Raw genomic sequence first — 18,504 nt, 5'->3', positions numbered from 1 at the left:
ACTCATGAGAATGGAGTAGAGGGGGAGAATCACCTCCCAGTTGAAGGACTGGAGGAGGATGATGAAGCCGTATTATGGGTCTTACAGGGGGAGATGTCTTAGAGAGGTGTCAAATGAGTGCAAGATGTCACTGAGGGGGTGGGGAGCTGCTGATCATACCCCATCCAGATCCTTGAGCGAGATAACAGGAAAAATGGAGGTCCCCTGCCCACCTTCTTCACCCTGCAGGTTTCCCCTCCTCACTTCGGGAGCGCTGGCTCTCCCGCGTGCTGGCAGATGGGTGCCGGGATGTGCCAAAGCTTCACCCAGGCTGGAGTGATCTTATCTGAGCCGGAAAGTCCTGTTCCTGGGCTGCCTCTCCTGCCATCCTCTCCCTGCAGAACAAACAGTCCATCTGTTTCCCTAGTAAACCCATCAAAAAATAACAGTCCCGACAGGCTGGAGAAGCAAAACCCGCATAAACAAGCTGACATGGAGGTGGAAGAGGGGAAACAGGTACTCTGTACTCATAAATTAACCCGCTCATGGGATCGTGGTGACTTTACAGCTGAAGCGATCGCCGTGGTTTTGGCAGAGTCCGGTCCAGGCTACATAAGCCTCTCCCAGACATTTCCCAGGCACAGTTGAAGGGCCCGGAGACCACTCCTGAAAGGCCATTTGGGTGCAAATGCTTCTTTTCTGGAGCCCAGAGATTTTGGTGCTGTTTTTACGGCGTAAACCTCGCTGCCCCAGTGGTTGGCTCAAGGCCATACTGTCTTTAGGCTGCAAACCCTGGGGAAAATCGTCCTCTCCTCCATGCTTCCATGTCCACAGCAGCAAAATGAAGAGTTTTGCCCCACATGCGAGCCCAGGAACTGGGCAGTCAGCAGCAGCACTTTTATTTTTCCTCCCTTTTCCCTCATTTTCTTACCTCCACTCGGGTCAGCTTGGGGTCAGCATAAAACCAGCTCTCGGGACTAGGAATTTTTTTATTTGACACCACTAGGAATTTTATTTTTTATTTGTCCTCATGGTCACAGCTGTAAACCACGAATCTCCCATCCAGGTGCTCTCCATCCTTGGAGATCTTCAATAGCCGACCGGGCAACCGGCTCTGGGTGGCCCAGCTTGGGCCGGGCTGGTGGCCCAGCTCACCTCCAGAGGTCCCTGCCCACCCCAACCGCCCTGTGGTGACTTTATATCCCTCTCCCGGTGTCTTCCTCCCCTTTCCAGCTCTCCTGCTCCACAGACACCACCGGGGGTGACGGGGCGTGGGCTCGCCCACCAGTTTGAGCCTCGCTTTTTCCAGTTCAGGTTGCCTGAGCTGGGCTCGGCTGGACTCGGCTGGGCTCGGCTGGACTCGGCTGGACTCGGGTCGGCTGGGTTCGGCTGGACTCGGCTGGGTTCGGCTGGACTCGGCTGGGCTCGGCTGGACTCGGGTCGGCTGGGTTCGGCTGGACTCGGCTGGGCTCGGCTAGACTCGGCTGGGCTCGGGTCGGCTGGGCTCGGGTCGGCTGGGCTCGGCTGGACTCGGCTGGGTTCGGCTGGACTCGGCTGGGTTCGGCTGGGCTCGGGCCGCGGGGCCACCCCGGGGCGGGGCGCGCATGCGCGGGGACGCCCGGTGGCGGCGGCGCTGCCGGGGGCGGCGGCGGCCGCGGGAGTCGGTGGCGGCGGCGGGGACGGAGACGGGCGGTGAGTGCGGGCGGGAGCAGGCGGCGGTCCCCTCCCCGCGGGAAGCTCCTTTCCCCCTCCCACACCCGGGGGGGAGACCCCACCGAGGGTCCCCGTGCGGGATCCGGTACGGGGCTTTCTGTTTCCCGAGCTCCGGTGTTCCCCGCGTGGGTACCGCGGCTCCCTTGCACCGCTCCGCATCCCCGCCGCGGCAGGAGCATCCTTCCCCGCGGGGGACGGGTACACGGGAAACCCCATCCCCAGGGTGGGTAAAACACGCGTGGACCCCGAGGGGCGGGGCGGGGGGGGGGGCACCCCGAGCCCCCACGCACAACCGAGGAGCCGGGATGGGTCTTGCGGCCGGGGGAAGAGCGTTGAGGAGGGGAGGAGTGCGTGGGGACAAAGTCACTCGTGCCATAAACCCCCCCCCTCCCCAAGGCCCTGTGACCGGTATCTCAAGGGCTTCCTGAAGGAGAGAGGTGGGCATCATTCTCCTCCGTGTTTAACAGCCACGGGGGGGGATTTTCCTCGCGTGATTTTGACCCGTGGGGTGTTCTGGAGGCCGTGGGAAGGAGACGGGCAGAATTTAGCCGTGAGCTGGGCGAAGAACCGGTGAAGAACCGGCTCCCATCGTTTGCTTTGGAGCCGCTACCTGCCCGTAGCTCCAGCTCGGGGCTCGGAAGGGTCGATGAAGGGTCGTTCCCTGCTTCTCTCCTCCAGGGTGCTTCGGGGATTGGCAGTCATATTCCTCCCATTTCCCATCTGGATTTTTCCTGAAAACGCCAACGAGCATCTCACTTTTTTGGAGGGGAAAAAAAAAAAAATTGCAGGCAGTCTTGAACCGCTCTGGTTTTCATCGACAAAAATATAGATATATATCAAAATTGGGTAAACATTTAACAGTCGTTTGCTCGGGGTCAAACCGACTCATCTCCAGCATGAGCTGGGTTGGGTACGGAGCCTCCCAGTAGCTGTGCTGGGGTGGGATCAACTGGGTACGCAGGACCGGTGGTCCCGCACCCAACGCTCGTTTAATAACTGTCCAGCTCCAGCGGTTCATCTCCAGGCTGCTTTGGCTGGAGCACACGGCTTTTTACTGCGCCGCGGGATGGAGATGTGCGTTTTGTTGTCGGATGCTGCGGGGGTCATCGCTTCAGAGCCGGGAAATGCCCCGGCGTGCTTTAGGTGGGGTTAGTCGGGGGGATTCTCAGCCACGGGGGGTCCGGGCGAGGGGTTAGGATGAGGATGCGTGTGATGCCGCCCTGGAAAAAGAGGGAAGTCGTGAAAAGGTGATGAAAAAGGATGAAGCCCGTACGCAGTGCTGCGCCGGAGTGAAATCCAGAGGGTCTGAAATCTGGTTTTGCTCTCTGCCGGGGCAGGGAGGGGATGGGTGGCCGTGAATTATACCGGCAGACCGTGCTCCTCCCTTCGGGTCGGGGTGCGGGAGGGTGATATGTGTTGCAAACAATTCCTAGAAACCCACGGGCTCGTCGGGCCAAACCGCAAGCCGTTACACATTTCCTCCCGTTCAGCTGGTAAAGGTGTGGGGTTTAACAGCCCTGCTGGCTGCAGGATTTTCTTTTTTTCTCTGGGCATCATCGCTTTTCTTTATTTCCACTGAAGCTGTGGCCGGAGCCTCTGTCCCAGGAGAGGGTTGTGTCCCTCGGGACGCGGGGAGGGATGGCCGGCGTGGGCGACGTGCCGGCAGCGCGGGCAGAGGCTGAGGACAGGGGAGCTGCCGTCGCCGGTCACGTGCGTGCACTTGCAGCTACTTGCACGTCTTGAGTCATGCACCAGCTTAATTTTTAGCTGCTAGTGTATGCGATAACCCCGGTTCCTGGGGTCAGGCCAGTGGCCTTTCGATTGCAGTATCCATTTATGCTGAAGAAATTCTTCCAGAGGAATAAATTCCCAGGAAGGGTCCTTGGAGGCTGCGTGTTTGGTCTGCAGCTGTACATACGCGGCCATATCTTACGTCCTCCATCCTTCAGGCACAGGCAGTAAGCAAGTGGAGGCTTGCTGCCGGTTGCTTTTTTATTCCCCAGTGGATCCTTGGGATCGAGTAGGGATGTAAGCATGTGGCCGCAGCAGAGCCCGCATCCCTTGTTTGGGGGGGAATCTGCCGTCTGGTCTTTGCTGGCCCTTGCTCGGGGCTTCGTAGCTGTCATTGCAAACCTAGAAGCTCGCTGGGAAAGGCCACGGGGTTAAATGGGAGGAGGTCCCAGATGGGGACAAAGACTTTTAGTGTAGGGAAGAGGAAAGCTCGCAGCTCCAGGGGGTTGGCACGGAGCTGCAGTCTCTCCCTGGCAGCCTGCTCTCTGCCCGCAGCAGCGGCGGTGCGCATGATTTATATACATTTTTGTCTAATGACCGAAGCTCTAAAATCCGCAACCTTAAAAAAAAATGTTTTTGTGGAAGAGGCTTTTGTGGACGACAGCAAAGCTAAGCAGCCTCAGCCCGTAGGCTCTGGGAGATCTTTTGGCAACGGTCCGGATCCCCAAACAGCACACGGCCAGCTTGGTTTGGTTGCTCTGCCTGCAGGCAGACAGGTCCTGGGTTGTCCCATCAGCAGATAGATCTGAGCAGGGAGGGATTTGCGGGCTCGTTGAGGTCTCTCCCCGTGCTAGCAGGAGTTCCCGTCTCCAGCAGATCTGCGCTGAAAGATTTGTCCCATCAGCAGGTGCTGGGCCTGTGGCTTTAGGAAAGGGTCCTGGCAGTGACCTCTTCCGTAGGCAAACTGGCTGCAGAAATGCCGTGCTCACAGGGTGTGCATCCAGCTACTCGGGGATGGAAGGGAAGGATACCGTATCCCACGGACCTCGCGGGAGGAAATTTAGGAGGTGAAAGCGGGATGCAGCGGGCTCCTTTTTCAGTCAATTGGGGGGGAAGAAACCCAGGCACTTCCCTGGCAGAATTCCAGCTTTGGCATTTGAAACAGGTCGGTTGTCCCACTCCATCGGTGGTCCCTGCACGACTGAATACAGCAGGCAGGGACCAGCGTGGGTGGCCGGACCAAAATCATGCTCGGGAGTGTGCAAACACTTCAGCAACCTGACGGCAGCAGGTCATGGATTGGGTCTGTGTCCTGGTCTTGTTTGATTACTGGTGTACTCAAAGCCTGTAAGCATGGGTGCTCCACCCAGGGATCTCGCGCCCACCCGAAATCGAGCCCCAAACTGTTGGGGGCTGTGTTAGTTGTGTGTGGGAAAAGAAAGTGGTGAGCAGCTCTGGAAAGAGCAAATGGCAAAGGATTAGTGAGATCAGGAAGAAAAGCTGCGGAAAATTGCCTCGGTCTTGTGCAATTTTTGATAGGGGAGGGATGGATTTTCTAGAGGAGATACTTCTCAGCCAGGGTCTGTGGGTAGAAATAATGAACATTAACATTTTTGCATCTGCCTGATGCTGCAGATGGGTTTCTTTTTTCACACATTGAGTGTATTGGTGGTGTTATCAGTAGCATCACCAAGTTTTAACCATCATTAGGCACGAAGAATCTGCAGCTGTGTTTATCACAGCAAATCAGAAATGTGCTGTGGTGACCCACACCATTCCCTGGCATGGTTTGGGAGTTAGCACGGTCCAGGAGTTGTTCCTGGCAGACAGTTTACATGTGGGCACCCATTTCAACGGTGTCGCAGCATGGGAGCATCCAAGCCCGCCCAGCTGGTCTCAGAACCAAGGACCCAGTGATGTTTAGCTCAAGGTTTAGACTCTCGCGGTATAACCAGCAGCCTCGTCAAGTCTTCGGCTTCCTAACTTTGGATTTCCACTGCCTCACTTTGCCCCCCCCCCAAAACACTGCAGGACCTCGGGGACTCCCCCTCCTCGGTGGGATGCCGTGGATTCCCCCCCAGCTTTGCTGCAGGGACACGGTTATTTGCCAGCAGCTTTGTTTTGCTCTGTCCGCTCCGAGCACGGCGTTCATCGCACCGGCTTCGCTGCTCTCATCCCCTGGACCCGTCCCAACTTGCAGGCAACGCCGAACCCATGTCAAGAGGCACTTGCTGCTCAGCACGGCTGAGCTGGCTGCTGGCCCGGCTTGCTTCCAGGCCAGAAATCGCGGGGGAGCTGGAGCTGACACTGCCATGGCTTCTGTGGGGGATCCTGCCATCTCCTGCCGGCTTTAATGGCTCATCTCCCAGCATCACGAGACGTTCGTTTCCTGATTAATACATGCTTGGACAAACCCTGCTTTAGCTACGCGCTCTGTGTGTGTGTATAGGTATATACGGAAAGGCAGAATCTGAGCCTCTTTCTTTTATTTGAAATTTTCCACAAGGTTACTTTGACCCCTTTTCTTAACAGATAAGGTTATTTTAAGGCTTGCCCTTCAATGTCTCCAGTAAATCACATCACCTTTTACCTTCCAGAGCATCCTCACCCATGCAGAATCCCTGTTGCATGACTGCTTGTCATGCATCCATTGGGCTGATGTAGATGTAACTGGGTACATAAGCGTGTCAAGGGAAATAAAATATTCTGTGCAATGCACTGTTCAATAGTCCCAGCACTGCCTGGTGCATTACAGCGGTGCATTAAGAGCACAATATCTAGTTCTCATTACGCAGATGAGGACTGGTAGCCCCATTTAATAGATGGGGAGGTGGAAGCCCAACTTAGAGAAGTCCCGAGCACCTGACCCCTCTCTGGTTGTGGGGATTTCCACTTCTTGGAAGCTGGAGTGTAAATCAGTCCTTCGTACCCAGCTGCTTGTTTGGGCAGGGCTCATTCCTGGCACAAACCATCAAATGCCACCTCTTCCAGTTTCTGACCTCTGCGACACCCCTGTAAATCCCAATAACTCCCTGCGAGGGGCTCTGAGCACTGTGTGTGTCCGTTGCAGTTAGGAGGAAGGTTAGCACCTAAACGTATGGCAGAAGGAAGCAGATAGTACCAAGGCTATGCAGGAATTGCTGCGATGAGCCGGTACGTGGTCTCTTAGTTTCTCATCTCTGGTGGAGCCTTTCCAAAACACCGGGCAGAATGGGATGGAGAGGCTGGCACTGTGCTCCCAAGCTGGTCTTTCAGAGTTTGCCCCCGAGCCCTCCACAAGTGGTTTAGTTACAGGAGGAGATGTTTGTGCTCAGGGAGGACCAGCCTGCAGGCAGCAGGCTGTGGGTTGGGGCTTATCTGCTGCATCTGAGCTGGGTGCAGCCTCTCCCAGCGCTGGAGAGGCAAACTGAGCTGCTCTCTGCCATCCTGGTGCTGTAGGAGCTGTGACACCAAAGTTAACCCCATTTAGGAAGGGGTCAGAATAAAACCCCAGGCTTCAAAATGACCTGGAGTCCCTCCAGGGACTTTTACTCAGCTCCCAGAAGACAGGAATTCAGGAATCACCTGCAGCTCTCAAAACCAGTCTGTTGCCTACTGCTGCACGATCACTGCTGTTATTTTCACGCTGCCCACAACCACTTTTTTTCTATTTTAAATGCAATGCATTTATTAAAGACTTCCCCACAGCTGAGTTCCCTGGTCCTCTCTTCTTTGTTTACCAGGAATTACTGCCTTTCTGGAAGGCTGCGTAAACCTCTAATGCCTGAATACGAGCGTGCGAGCAAATACATCACATTGGTACAGCCTCAGTCCCAGACAGTTAATGCTGAGGCCAGACCGGTGGGAAAATCAACTGTACTCTGTAGGAAATTTTCTCATTCAAACCCCTCCATCAGACTGTGACCAAAAAGCAAAAGAGCTGGGAAAAGCTCGGGTTTCCAATTACTCTCTTCAAAAGGGAGAGAAAAATTGGAACGGGATCGTTCTCCTCCTGTGCTGCGGTTCTTATTGTGGCTGTAATGATACAGCCTGGCCATCATCCACTCTCTCCTTCTCGCCTTGCAGCTCCCTCCCCGAACAAACGATACTTGGTTGCCGTTAATTGGGAGCAGCCAAAATAACTGAATCCCCCGGAGATGGGGGGGTGAGGACAGAATCTCAACGAGACGCCCTGCTGATGAATGTGGCTTTCAGCCGCTCCTACGCCCCCGTGAAGGGAAAAGAATAGGGGCTCTGTGAAAGTGAAACAGCCAGTGCTGACCTTGGGTTTCTGGGTTGGGTTTTTTTCTTTTTTTCCTTTCTCTCTCTTTTCTAACGTTAATTGCTTGTCGCTTTGTCCATCACATGATCGCTGGAAATTGCCAACTTGTTCTCACTCGTTAATGTCACAAGTTCGGTTTAAAATAAGCAGTCTACCAGGTTCCTGATTTCGTGCTGTTTATCTGAGTATCAGATGTATTTCTTGCGATTTCAGACTATTACTCTGAAAATCTCTGACCCTCCCTCGGCCTGTTAAAAACTGGCATTTTCCAGCTATGAAAGCCTGCCTGGTAGCTGCTGTCAAGGAGATCTGCAGCATCTAACCTCTCCCCAGCTCTGCTCAAAGGCGATGCTCGCTGTATACACTGAGCTCTCGGGATGAGAGACCGTGGCAAAATCCTGGCGCTAGCACACACCGTACAAGCCGGAGCCAGCCTGTGCCTGGTACAGAAGCTGCCTGTCTCTCTCGTATCCTTGTCAGCATGCAAAGCAGGCAGGCCACGGACGGTGGAAGGGGCGATGTGCCCCTCACGTTGGCATGCATCAGTACGCCCAGGCTTGATTGCTGTCTTCCCGTGTGTCTTCTGGTTGCCTTTGCTCTTTACGGGCAGGTTTCAGCGTATTGCTGCCTCTCTGCAGGAGATGAGCGCTCCGACCCTGCTCCTGTGCAGCTTACCTGACCAGTCTGCGCCGTATCTGAGCCGTTTTTCAGTTCCTGATGTCCTGGGGTCCATGCTAGCATTAGTCTGTGTTCTCCAAGAGGTGGGGAGCTTCAGCATGCCCTTTCTCCTTGTGCCTTGCCACCGTGATCCCCATCTCCAATATCAGTGCCTAAATACCTTTTTGGAGGGTTTTCCAGCATCCTGCTGGGATGAACTGGGATGAAGATTCAGCACTGAGCCCCCTGTAGTGAACCCAAATCCTCGAACCATGCTTAGTTAAAGGGAAGCTGGGAGATGATGAGCAGGGGTCCAAGTCCTCTTACTTGGGTTATATCACAGCAAATGCTGGAAGAGGTGTAAAACACATTATGGCAGGGAAACGGACAGGGCAGAGGAGCTTAGGACACACAAAGTGCTTCAGAGTCTGTACTCACACCTCTGCACAGGGCAAAACCTGTGCATAAGGGCTGGACGTCATCAGCTGGAGACAGCAGAGGCTGTCTTGGTGCTGCAGTGAAGGCGATGCAGTCGGCGTGGGAAGGGAGCTCTTGTCTGTGCATCTAGACTAGTAAATCAAACACTGTCTTAGTATAGACAAATCCATAAAATTTCCCTGTCTTTTCCGCCCCAGTGTGCTCAGCCTGCAGCCAATTTCTGGCCAGATCATCCAAAGGAGATACAGGGCAATAGAGGGTGAGTACTACAGTGCTGCATAGCCGGGGATGGTCTCTTTGCTTGAGTTTTCCCTTATCCTGAAGCTGAGGTCTGGAGTAAGTTGGGTGAATGAGCCTTCCTTTCTCCATCGGCTACAAGGAGCCAGAATAGACTGGCTTTACATTAGAACTGGGAAGAGGGAGCGTTGCCTCTTTGTCACACCATTCCCTCATAGGAGTGCCCCAGAGTCAAAATTTGCCTTGCTTCCCTAAATTTTGGCATGTATCCCCACAGGGATACACAAGCTGCTGAATGAACTGTGTGTCCCATCACAGATCTGAACCCCGCAGACCCTTAGGAGAGAAACAGTCTTTGCGAACATGCACAACATCAAACCCCCCAGCAAGGGTGCTCTCTTCAGTCTTATGCATCTGTGAAACTAAAATACCATTTGCAGGGACCATTTTGCTTTCTGTGGCTAAGGCAGCTCCATCGAACTCAGCAGCCAGATTCCCCTGTGGCCAACAAGGAAAAAAAAAAAAACAGCCCTGAGAGGTCCTGAGGAAGAAAGCCTTGAAAGCGTAGGGAGAGAGAGAATGGGCTGGAAAATGCAATTTCATTATGACAACCCCCATCTGCTAGAATACAGAAGCAACATGAAAATATTTTGTCTGTTATCAGAGGCTTTGGGTTGCGAGAGGAAGTGGGATTTGCAGCCTGGTTCAGAGTCTGCTCTAACTTTGCTCTTTGTGCTGTCTCGCCCTGGGACTGTTCGACAGGTCCCACCTCCCTGCTTTCGCTCTCTCTTGGTGTTTAACACTGTCCTGTCCTCTGTATCATCATCCCAGCATGGGTCTCCTATCATGTGCCCGCGCAAACTATTCCTCTGTCTCACTTCTGGCAGCAGCTGGTATCTGATGCAACAGAAGAAAAATACGCCATTTCCCACACTCAAGCAAAATACTTACTTGCATTTACTTTTTTTGGCCATCTCCATCCACTGCAGCTCTGGTTGGGTGCATATAAGCTTAGGAATCAGGCCCCACTCCCGCAAATGTGTATGTGTTGGCTGCACAGGAGTAACCGCAGCCCTGCAGGGTCCGGTGGGGCTCCATCAGCTGCAATTTCAGTTTAAGCATGGGCATCTGTGTGATGATAAGTTCTCCTCTATTTTGTGTGGCATAAACACCAGCAGGGAAGAGAAATACATAGGGTGGAAGGGAAACAGAGGGTAGCAGGAATTAATTCAGTGCTGAGAAGTAGTTTCCAGACATTAGGATCCTGCTGTGCCCTGAATCTGAATCTTTCTCGCCAGAGCTTAGCAACTCTGGAGGTTGCCAAGGAGCAGAGCGGGCAAAGGAGTGTTCAGCACTGGGGTTTGGCTGCTCTGAGTATCCAGGCACATCTCGTCTGGCAGCCCTTCAGCATGGCTCCGTGGATGCTCCCAAGGCTTCGATGCTATACCCAAACCGCAGCCAGCTCTGATGCAGAGCCTCTCGTTTCTCCATCGCCTCCCAGTCCTGCTGCTTCTTACACATGGAGGGATGAGGGCTGCAGGTTTGGCACTGTGGACTTCTCCCCTTCTCCCTCTGCCGTATTCACTACAGCAGCCCCAGGTGTGCAAGCCATGTGCAAGTTGTGTGGCAGGGAAGCTGAGTTTATTTGCAACCTCCATGATTTGGTTGGGACCCTCTTTACTCAGGTGCAGAAAGGCAGGTTATCCCTTAGGTGACTAATCACACCCTAATTTTGTTCCTGAGCAGTTTGTTCTGAGGAAGGGGGTGAAAAATCCCCTCCACAATCATCAGGTGCTTTCTTGACATCTAACTGCTTCTTGCAGCCCGTAACTGGCAGCTCCTCGCTACTTCTGAACATGCTTGGAGCCGGGTGCCCGAGGAAGCGAGGACAAAGGGCAGGCTTGTGACATTGCTGTGCCCATCTGACATAGGCTGAACTGCAGGGCCAGGGCTGTGCCATCCTTCTTCATGCTGAATTTAGGTCTGCCGAGTCAAGAAAAGCCCCTTTCCCCTAAGAGCAGGGCCAGCGTCTCGATAGCGCCATGGCTTATCCCACCCAGGAATGGCAGCACACTCTTCTCCCCGATAAATCACCGTTAACTTTTCTTCTTTTTCCCCTCCCTGCAGGGCACGAAGGCGACGTTCCCCAGAGCCAGGCTCAAAGCTGCCGCACGCAGCGAGATGACAGCCATCCTGGAGCGGATCAGCACGCTGTCCCTCAGCGGGCAGCACCTCAGCCGTCTCCCCAGGCTGCTGGAGGATGGCTTCCCCAAAATGCCTTGCACGGTCAAAGAGTGCGAGGTGCCGCAGCTCTTCCGTGAGCCGTACATCCACACCGGGTACCGTCCCACCGGCCAGGACTGGCGGTACTACTTCCTTAGCCTCTTCCAGAAGCACAACGAGGTGGTCAACGTATGGACTCATCTCCTGGCGGCGCTGGCTGTGCTGCTGAGATTCAAGACGTTTGTGGAGGCTGAGCAGTTACCCGTGGACGCGTGGTCCTTGCCTTTGCTCATCTTTGTCCTCTCCTCTGTCACCTACCTGACCTGCAGCCTCTTGGCCCACCTACTGCAGTCCAAATCGGAGCTGTACCACTACACCTTCTACTTTGTGGACTACGTCGGAGTCAGCATCTACCAGTACGGTAGTGCCCTGGCTCACTTCTACTACAGCTCTGACCAAGCCTGGTATGACAAGTTCTGGCTTTTCTTCCTGCCGGCAGCTGCTTTCTGTGGCTGGCTGTCTTGTGCCGGCTGCTGCTATGCGAAATATCGGTACCGACGGCCTTACCCCATCATGAGGAAGATGTGCCAGGTGATCCCAGCTGGGCTGGCATTCATCTTGGATATCAGTCCTGTCGCTCACCGGGTGGTTGTGTGTCACCTGGGGGGCTGTGAGGAAGATGCTGCTTGGTACCACACGTACCAGATACTGTTTTTCCTTATCAGTGCTTATTTCTTCTCCTGCCCAGTCCCTGAGAAGTACTTCCCTGGCTCCTGCGATATCGTTGGCCATGCCCACCAGATCTTCCACACCTTCCTGGCCATCTGCACCCTATCGCAGCTGGAGGCCATTCTTTTGGATTACAAGAACAGGCAGGAGATTTTCCTGAAGAGACACGGGCCTTTCTCCGTTTATCTCTCCTGCATCTCTTTTTTTGGCCTGGTGGCTTGTAGTGCCATCACAGCTTACATCCTGCGATGCAGGATCAAGGCCAGCCTGGCTAAAAAGGACTCCTGAGAGTCACGAACGTGACGGGCATGACATCACCGGGGTGGTGAAAATCAAGAAAAGGGGCATAACACGTTAGAGACATAACTGTCTTATTTGCCTAACATGCTGTGACTAACCGGGACCCTGGACTCAGGTGGAGGGCTGGAGGCTTCATGCTGGATGCATTTTCACAGCAGGGACTGCCTTTTGCCATCCAGGGGGACATGGAGTGTTTTAAGCCAGAACAAGTCACTTAACCAAGGATGCTGGAATAGGCAGAGGTTTCCTGGTTTCTTGTTCATTCCGGTAAACCTGTGGGTGATACCTTGCTGAACGTCAGGGAGGGCAGCCTGAAGGCCGTGAGACTGTAGAAGGGTCTGCCAGGGCTCACGACGCGGTGGAGAATGCACCACGAGGACCACAGCTGGATGTGATGACCTCCCTGGGTTTTGCCATCTCCGCTATCTGTGAGAGACCTGTAACTATCAAAGGCAGTAGCAAGGTTTCAGGAGGAGTCTACATTTCTAGGATTCAGCTGCAAGGCCGTGTGTGGCACAGTGGCTGGTATAATCCTTTTCCTGCTGCAGGGGGGCTGAGCCAGGTTCTCTCTGCGGTCCCCTTGTCAAGTATCTCGATGCCAGGTTGCTGAGGTGGCTTTGGCGAAGCATGTTTGGAGACTTAGGCCTGACCTGGGGTCCGCTAGGATGAACTGGGTCTGAACCTGAGCCCTGTGTCTGCCGGTGAACTGGTGTGGGTCCAGCACAGGTGGAGACGTTAGGTCAGCTCCATCTTTTCTTTCTGTATGACTGCACCATCTGCAGTGGAGCTGCTGATGAAAACCAAGGAGTCAGGCTGTCCCAAGGATTACTAACAGGAGATTCGGTCTTTCCCAGCAGTCTGAATTTGACCTAAGGTAGTGGCAGTGCTGATGGCTGTTCGGTAGCCTACAAGACAGGTCTTCAGAGGCTCCTGACTTCCATTTTAAGTGCTTAGTTGCCTTTGAGGAGCTGGGCTCTGGGTCAGGTTGGAGATGGTTTTGAGCCTTTCTCAGTAACAGTGGCAGAGGTTGAGCACCCCTGAGGCCATCAGCATTCAGGGTGCTGGCCCCAGGAGGGGAGATGCTTTTGATACTGGCTGCATCATTTTGGCCGCTTGTGTGACAGGTTCATGCATTCCTGCATAGACTGACTCTGTGTATTCTGTCTAGAGAGTCTTACTGACCTCCAACGCTGTCCACGCAGTGTAGAGTAACTTGGGTGTGACCTGTCTGATACGGGAAAGGCTCTGGGCCTCCAACAGCCCTGCCACGGTCATGGCCAAAAGGGTATGAAAGTGAAGCAGTCTTTATTCCCCTCTTAGTGGTGCTTTTCAGGACACCAAGCAGTGCTTGGTAGGCCTCATGGGAGAGCTGACCTTGAAGCTGCAGGCTTGCTTCTCTCTGACCAATGGGATTGTGAATCTGGCACGTTTTTATCAGCACTAGATGAAGGTAGAACAGCAAAAGGCAGGAGCAGGGTAACAGCATGAGTAGGGTCCTATGCAACCTTGGCATGGGTTCGTCCTTGAGACTTGGTGATTCCTGCGTGGAGTAGCCAAGACAGTGGTCAGGGACATTTGATGTCCATAGGTCACTCCTGTCCAAGGTGTAGCAAGGGTTGGTTTACTGTGTCCTCCACTAGATAAGTCTCCTCTGTGCTTGCTCGGAGGGGATATCAGATATGGAGCCACACTCTTGCACTGAAGTTGGTAGCACTTGCAGGACAGGATGCTAAAAGCCAACGCAGAGGTATGGTCCCATGCAGCCTAGACACCTACTGTTTGACCCACTGCTTGCTTTCCATAGTAAACCCTGGCACGGCTCCTCCCAGCTATACACTGCGCAAGACCTGCAGCCTCAAGTGCCTTGACACCTGGCAAATTCCTAGGGGGTATAAATCTTTGCTGAAAGCAAGGAAGGCATGGGATCTATTCCAGCCACAGATTTGTCTCACTGAATCCAAGGGCAGGCCAATGAATTGTGATTGCTGGTTCTGAGCAGGCAGAGTTTAGGGTTGGAGATATGATTTGTTATGACAAGCACTGATTTCTGCACTTGATACGTTTTTTAACTATTGAGATTTGTGTGTGTCTGTGTATGTGTGTGTGCACATGATCTATTATCCAGAAAGGCTTTGCCTTTGGCTTTTATATCTGCAGAGCCTCCTAGTTGGGTCAAGATTAGCCTGAAGGAAACAGTGCTGTGCTGCTGGAGGAGCAAGGCGGGCCAGAGAACAGCGTCTCTGAAAACAGATCTAGTAATAGGTGCTTTGCTGTGTCCTGTGTTTTGTGGACAAATTTGAAACTCCTGGCCCTATTGACAAATTAAATACAAAGGGCAAGGGAAGTAAGTTTTGAGTACAGGAGAAGAAATCATAGGATAGCCTTCAGGAGGTCATCTAGTCCACCCTTTCTCATCACTCTAGGCCTCCTGGTTTACATCCACTCCAGCTTAGAAATTAATTACTTCATTTCCTACGGTGTATTTTGACAGTACAGCCACGCTGACCTAACAGCAAATTTGCCTCAGGGGAGTGGCAAGTGGGGATGGTCCCACTTACACCTCTTCATACCCACTTACACCTCTTCATACGACTTCCAGTGCACAGAAGCTCATCTCACCACAAAGTGAGCTGGTGCCGGGAGATGGACTAGCAGAAAACCAATCCTACTGAAAAAATGTCAGTAATTTTCTGCTGGTTTTAACTTTCAGCCAGCTCACTTGGACAACACTGCTGCCTGCAGGGAAGGGCCAGAGCAGAGGCCAGCAGCAGTTCCTCCAGCACAGCAGCTGGTTTCTCAACTAGCTTAGTTGCACTGATGGACTGCTCCCTCCATGGTCTCCCTGGCTTTGCTTGTGGGTCTCCTCCCAGTTTGGGGAAAGACTTCCAGCGGGAGCAGTGCTTTTTCTCAACAGCCTAATTTGCCTTGCTTTTGTGGTAGGTAAAGCAGAATGAGCCACTGAGTGTGGATCTGGCTGGATGGCATCAGTGGGCTCCTGTGCAGGAAAGGGAGTAAACCAGGCTGGTCCAGAGCTCCTTTCTGGGCTAAAACAGAGGGAGCGGGCATCGCTGCTAATAGCAAACCTGCTCTGCTGCTACCTAGCGTTATACTGGTACCAAAGGAAGGGATCACCCAGGCGTTTCCGTCTCTAGGGGTTTGAAAACGGATGACAGGTCCTGCCCTTGTCAAAGGAGGATGAGTACAGTAATGCTATCCAGTTCAGGGACAGGGAGGGGAAGTGCCCACATGGCTCTTCTGAGGTATTTCTGGTCATACGTCATCTCCTCCCTGGTTCGGCAGAAGTGAAACTTCTCCTTCTGGAGCAATTGTGTGACAGCGGTGGTGTTTTTACATATTCTTATGTTATCCCTCAGGTGAAGCCACTCACGTCCCCGTGTGGCCCTGCGCTCAAGACCTGGAGCTGACCTCCTGGTTACGATGATGGGTTGATTTAGCAGGGAATTTCAATACAGATTGCTGCTGCTGTGAGGATGCACCCTTGTGTCACAAGGGGCTCACCAACACTGGAGCTTCCTTCATCCCTGTCTCCATCCTCCTCCTCTTCCTCCAACGCCCTGATTTCTTTCCCTCATCCCGGACTTCATCCTTGTGCCTTATGCACCTGGCTGCCTACCTGGGCAGACTCCACATGCCGTGCAGTCTGCTGCACCTCAGCCGGGCTGGGACTGGAAAGTGACTGCCAATGCCCTCCCGAAAGCCCTGCCGTTGATCTAGGGGAGACCAGGGCTGGGTCCAGAGAGGGTAAAAGTGCCGCTGTGATAAGTGCTCAGCTTGTCTGAGAGCCTCTCAGGGCCTTCTCCTTGGGCTCACTGCTTGGAGCACGCCTCCTTCCATCCTGGCGTTCCTCTAAGGAGGCACGGCTGCGAGGGGTGTACCAGTGGCAGGGTTTGGTGAAGAGCTGACCACCAAAGGTTGAGCACATCCAAGATCCTGAAGGGACCGAGGTCCTAACCCTCTTCCCCAAGAATCTCTGGTCCTGAGATAGTATTTTTGCAGATCGTGCAACCTGGATCTGTACAGGACAACTCCTGAGAATTCATCCCAACATGCCTTATGCTGTTCCTTTTTGGGATTCATCCTGAAGGAACCTGAGGCTCAAAGGCAGCCTCTTTGCTGTCTGCCGGTCCATGGTTGCTCTTAACAGCTGCTACCCACTGACAGGATTTGCTTGGTGTATGGAGCAGAAGGGGAGGATGGAGAGAGGTGCCTTAAACTTGTATTTATGCCTAATGATTTGTGTAACAAGGCAAGGACGGGTTCCTCATGTGCCTTGCAATTGACATCTTTTACTGACAAGGTTATTTTTAAGCACTGTTTGTTACTAAACAGAAGTACAAAAGAGTTTGTATTTTTTTTTCCCTGGGAAACAGGGAAGGGTGTGAGTGTTACATATTAACCATTCCCTTCCCAGCTCCTATCTGCTGACTTTGTATTGTTGAAAACATTGACAATATTTTAAGCTTTGTACTGTACTGATCATTATTTAAAAATCTTAGTGAAAAAAAAGAAATCTGGAAAAGCAAAATGATTGGTGTGGTGTGAAATTCCCAAATGCACAACTGCTGAAGGTTATGAGTCATTAGGAAGAAAAGTGGATAATAATTATAGAGTGGATGCATTAGAGTGGATAATAATTACAACACTAATGAACAATAGGGTGTGGTTTTATCTGTGCATCTCAAAGCACTTTCCAGGTTTCACAGTAACTATGTGATTTCATTCCCTTTTTACAAGGGAGGTGCAGAATGGCTGCCCTGACACTGATTAGAGGCCTTTAAGTTCATCATCCACAAAAGTATTTGGGTGTCCAGTTTTCCTTAATTTCTATCAATCAGAGGTGAGTATCTAGTGATTTGGTGGCCTGGCACCAAAGCAGTGCAGCTTCAGTGGCCAAGCTGTGAATACAATTGCCTGTTTAAGCAAAACATTTCAGCACATGCTTAAAATTAAGCCAAAGAGACACAATCATTGATGGACAGAAGGATATCAATCAGTTAGACATGAGCCTACATGAAATAAGGCTAGAGCTTCTCTTCTTGCTGTGTAGAATCACAGACTGGTTGAGGCTGGAAGGGACCTCTGGAGGTCATCTGGTCCAGTCCCCTGCTCAAGCAGGGCCACTGGCAGCTGGTTGCCCAGGACCATGTCCAGATGGCTTTTGAAGATCTCCAAGGACGGAGACTCCACAATTTCCCTGGGTGACCTGTGCCAGTGCTCGGTCGCCTTCGGAGTAAAAAAGTTTTTCCTGATGTTCAGAGGGAACCTCCTGCATTTCAGTGCATGCCCATGGCCTCTGGTCCTGGCACTGGGCACCACTGAAAAGAGCCTGGCTCCGTCCTCTTTGCACCCTCCCGTCAGGTTTTTATACACATTAGTAAGATCCCCCCTCTGAGCCTTTTCTTCTCCAGGCAAAACAGTCCCAGCTCTCCCAGCCTTTCCTCATAGGAGAGATGCTCCAGTTCCTTCATCATCTTGGGGGTCCTTCTTTGGACTCTCTCCAGTATGTCCATGTCTCTTTTGGACTGGGGAGCCCAGAACTGGACACACTACTCCAAGTTTGGCCTCACCAGTGCTGAGTAGAGGGGAAGGATCACCTTCCTCATCCTGCTGGCAATACTCGGTCTAATGCAGCCCAGGATACCTTCAGGATAGCCTTCTTTGCCTCAAGGGCCCATTGCTGGCTTATGTTCAACCTGGTGTCCACCAGGATGCCTAGGTCTTTTTCTGCAAAGCTTCTTTCCAGCTTGCTTTTTACCCTCCTCCCTCCCCTCAGGATCCTGAACTCCACCATCTCACGGTCACTGGAGCCAAGGCTGCCTTTGACCTTCATATCCCCAGTGAGCCCTTGTTGGTGAGTATGATGTCCGGCAAAGCACCTCTCCATGTTGGCTCCTCTGTCACTTGGAGGAGGATGTTACCAGCACTGCACTCCAGGAACCGCCTGGATTGCTTATGCCCTGCTATGTTGTCCCTCCAGCAGATGTCAGGGTGGCTGAAGTCCCCCATAAGGACCAGGGCCTGCAAAGTGACCGCTCCTGTCTGCCTGCAGAAGACCTCATCCACTTGTTCTTCCTGCTTAGGCAGCCTATAGCAGACACCCACTACCATGTCACCCATACTGGTCTTCTCTTTAATCCTTACCTGTGAGCTCTCAGTTGGCTCATCATCCAGGCAGAGCTCCACGCACTTCACCTGTTCTCTCACATAAAGGGCAT

General features: G+C 52.9%; 1 protein-coding gene across 4 annotated transcripts; it reads left to right on the top strand.

Annotated features, from left to right (window-relative positions):
- Positions 1-1,610: 1,610 nt before the first annotated feature.
- Positions 1,611-16,814, top strand: PAQR8 (progestin and adipoQ receptor family member 8). Of its 4 annotated transcripts, none has more exons than XR_012653293.1 (3): positions 1,611-1,671; positions 11,144-12,696; positions 15,643-16,814. XR_012653293.1 is itself a non-coding variant. In XM_075048951.1 (2 exons), exon 2 carries the CDS (start codon positions 11,198-11,200, stop codon positions 12,254-12,256), a length of 1,059 nt encoding a protein of 352 aa, XP_074905052.1. In that variant the 5' UTR covers positions 1,611-1,671; positions 11,144-11,197; the 3' UTR covers positions 12,257-16,814. The 4 variants fall into 4 exon arrangements, 1 of the variants encoding a protein (XP_074905052.1); XR_012653292.1 differs by having other exon boundaries at positions 11,144-13,007; XR_012653291.1 differs by having other exon boundaries at positions 11,144-13,142.
- Positions 16,815-18,504: the final 1,690 nt, after the last annotated feature.

The sequence above is a fragment of the Buteo buteo genome, chromosome 17 (assembly GCF_964188355.1).
Source record: "Buteo buteo chromosome 17, bButBut1.hap1.1, whole genome shotgun sequence".
NCBI lineage: Eukaryota > Metazoa > Chordata > Aves > Accipitriformes > Accipitridae > Buteo > Buteo buteo.
Note: the sequence above shows the minus strand (reverse complement) of the source record. Positions and strands in the feature narration are given on the sequence as shown.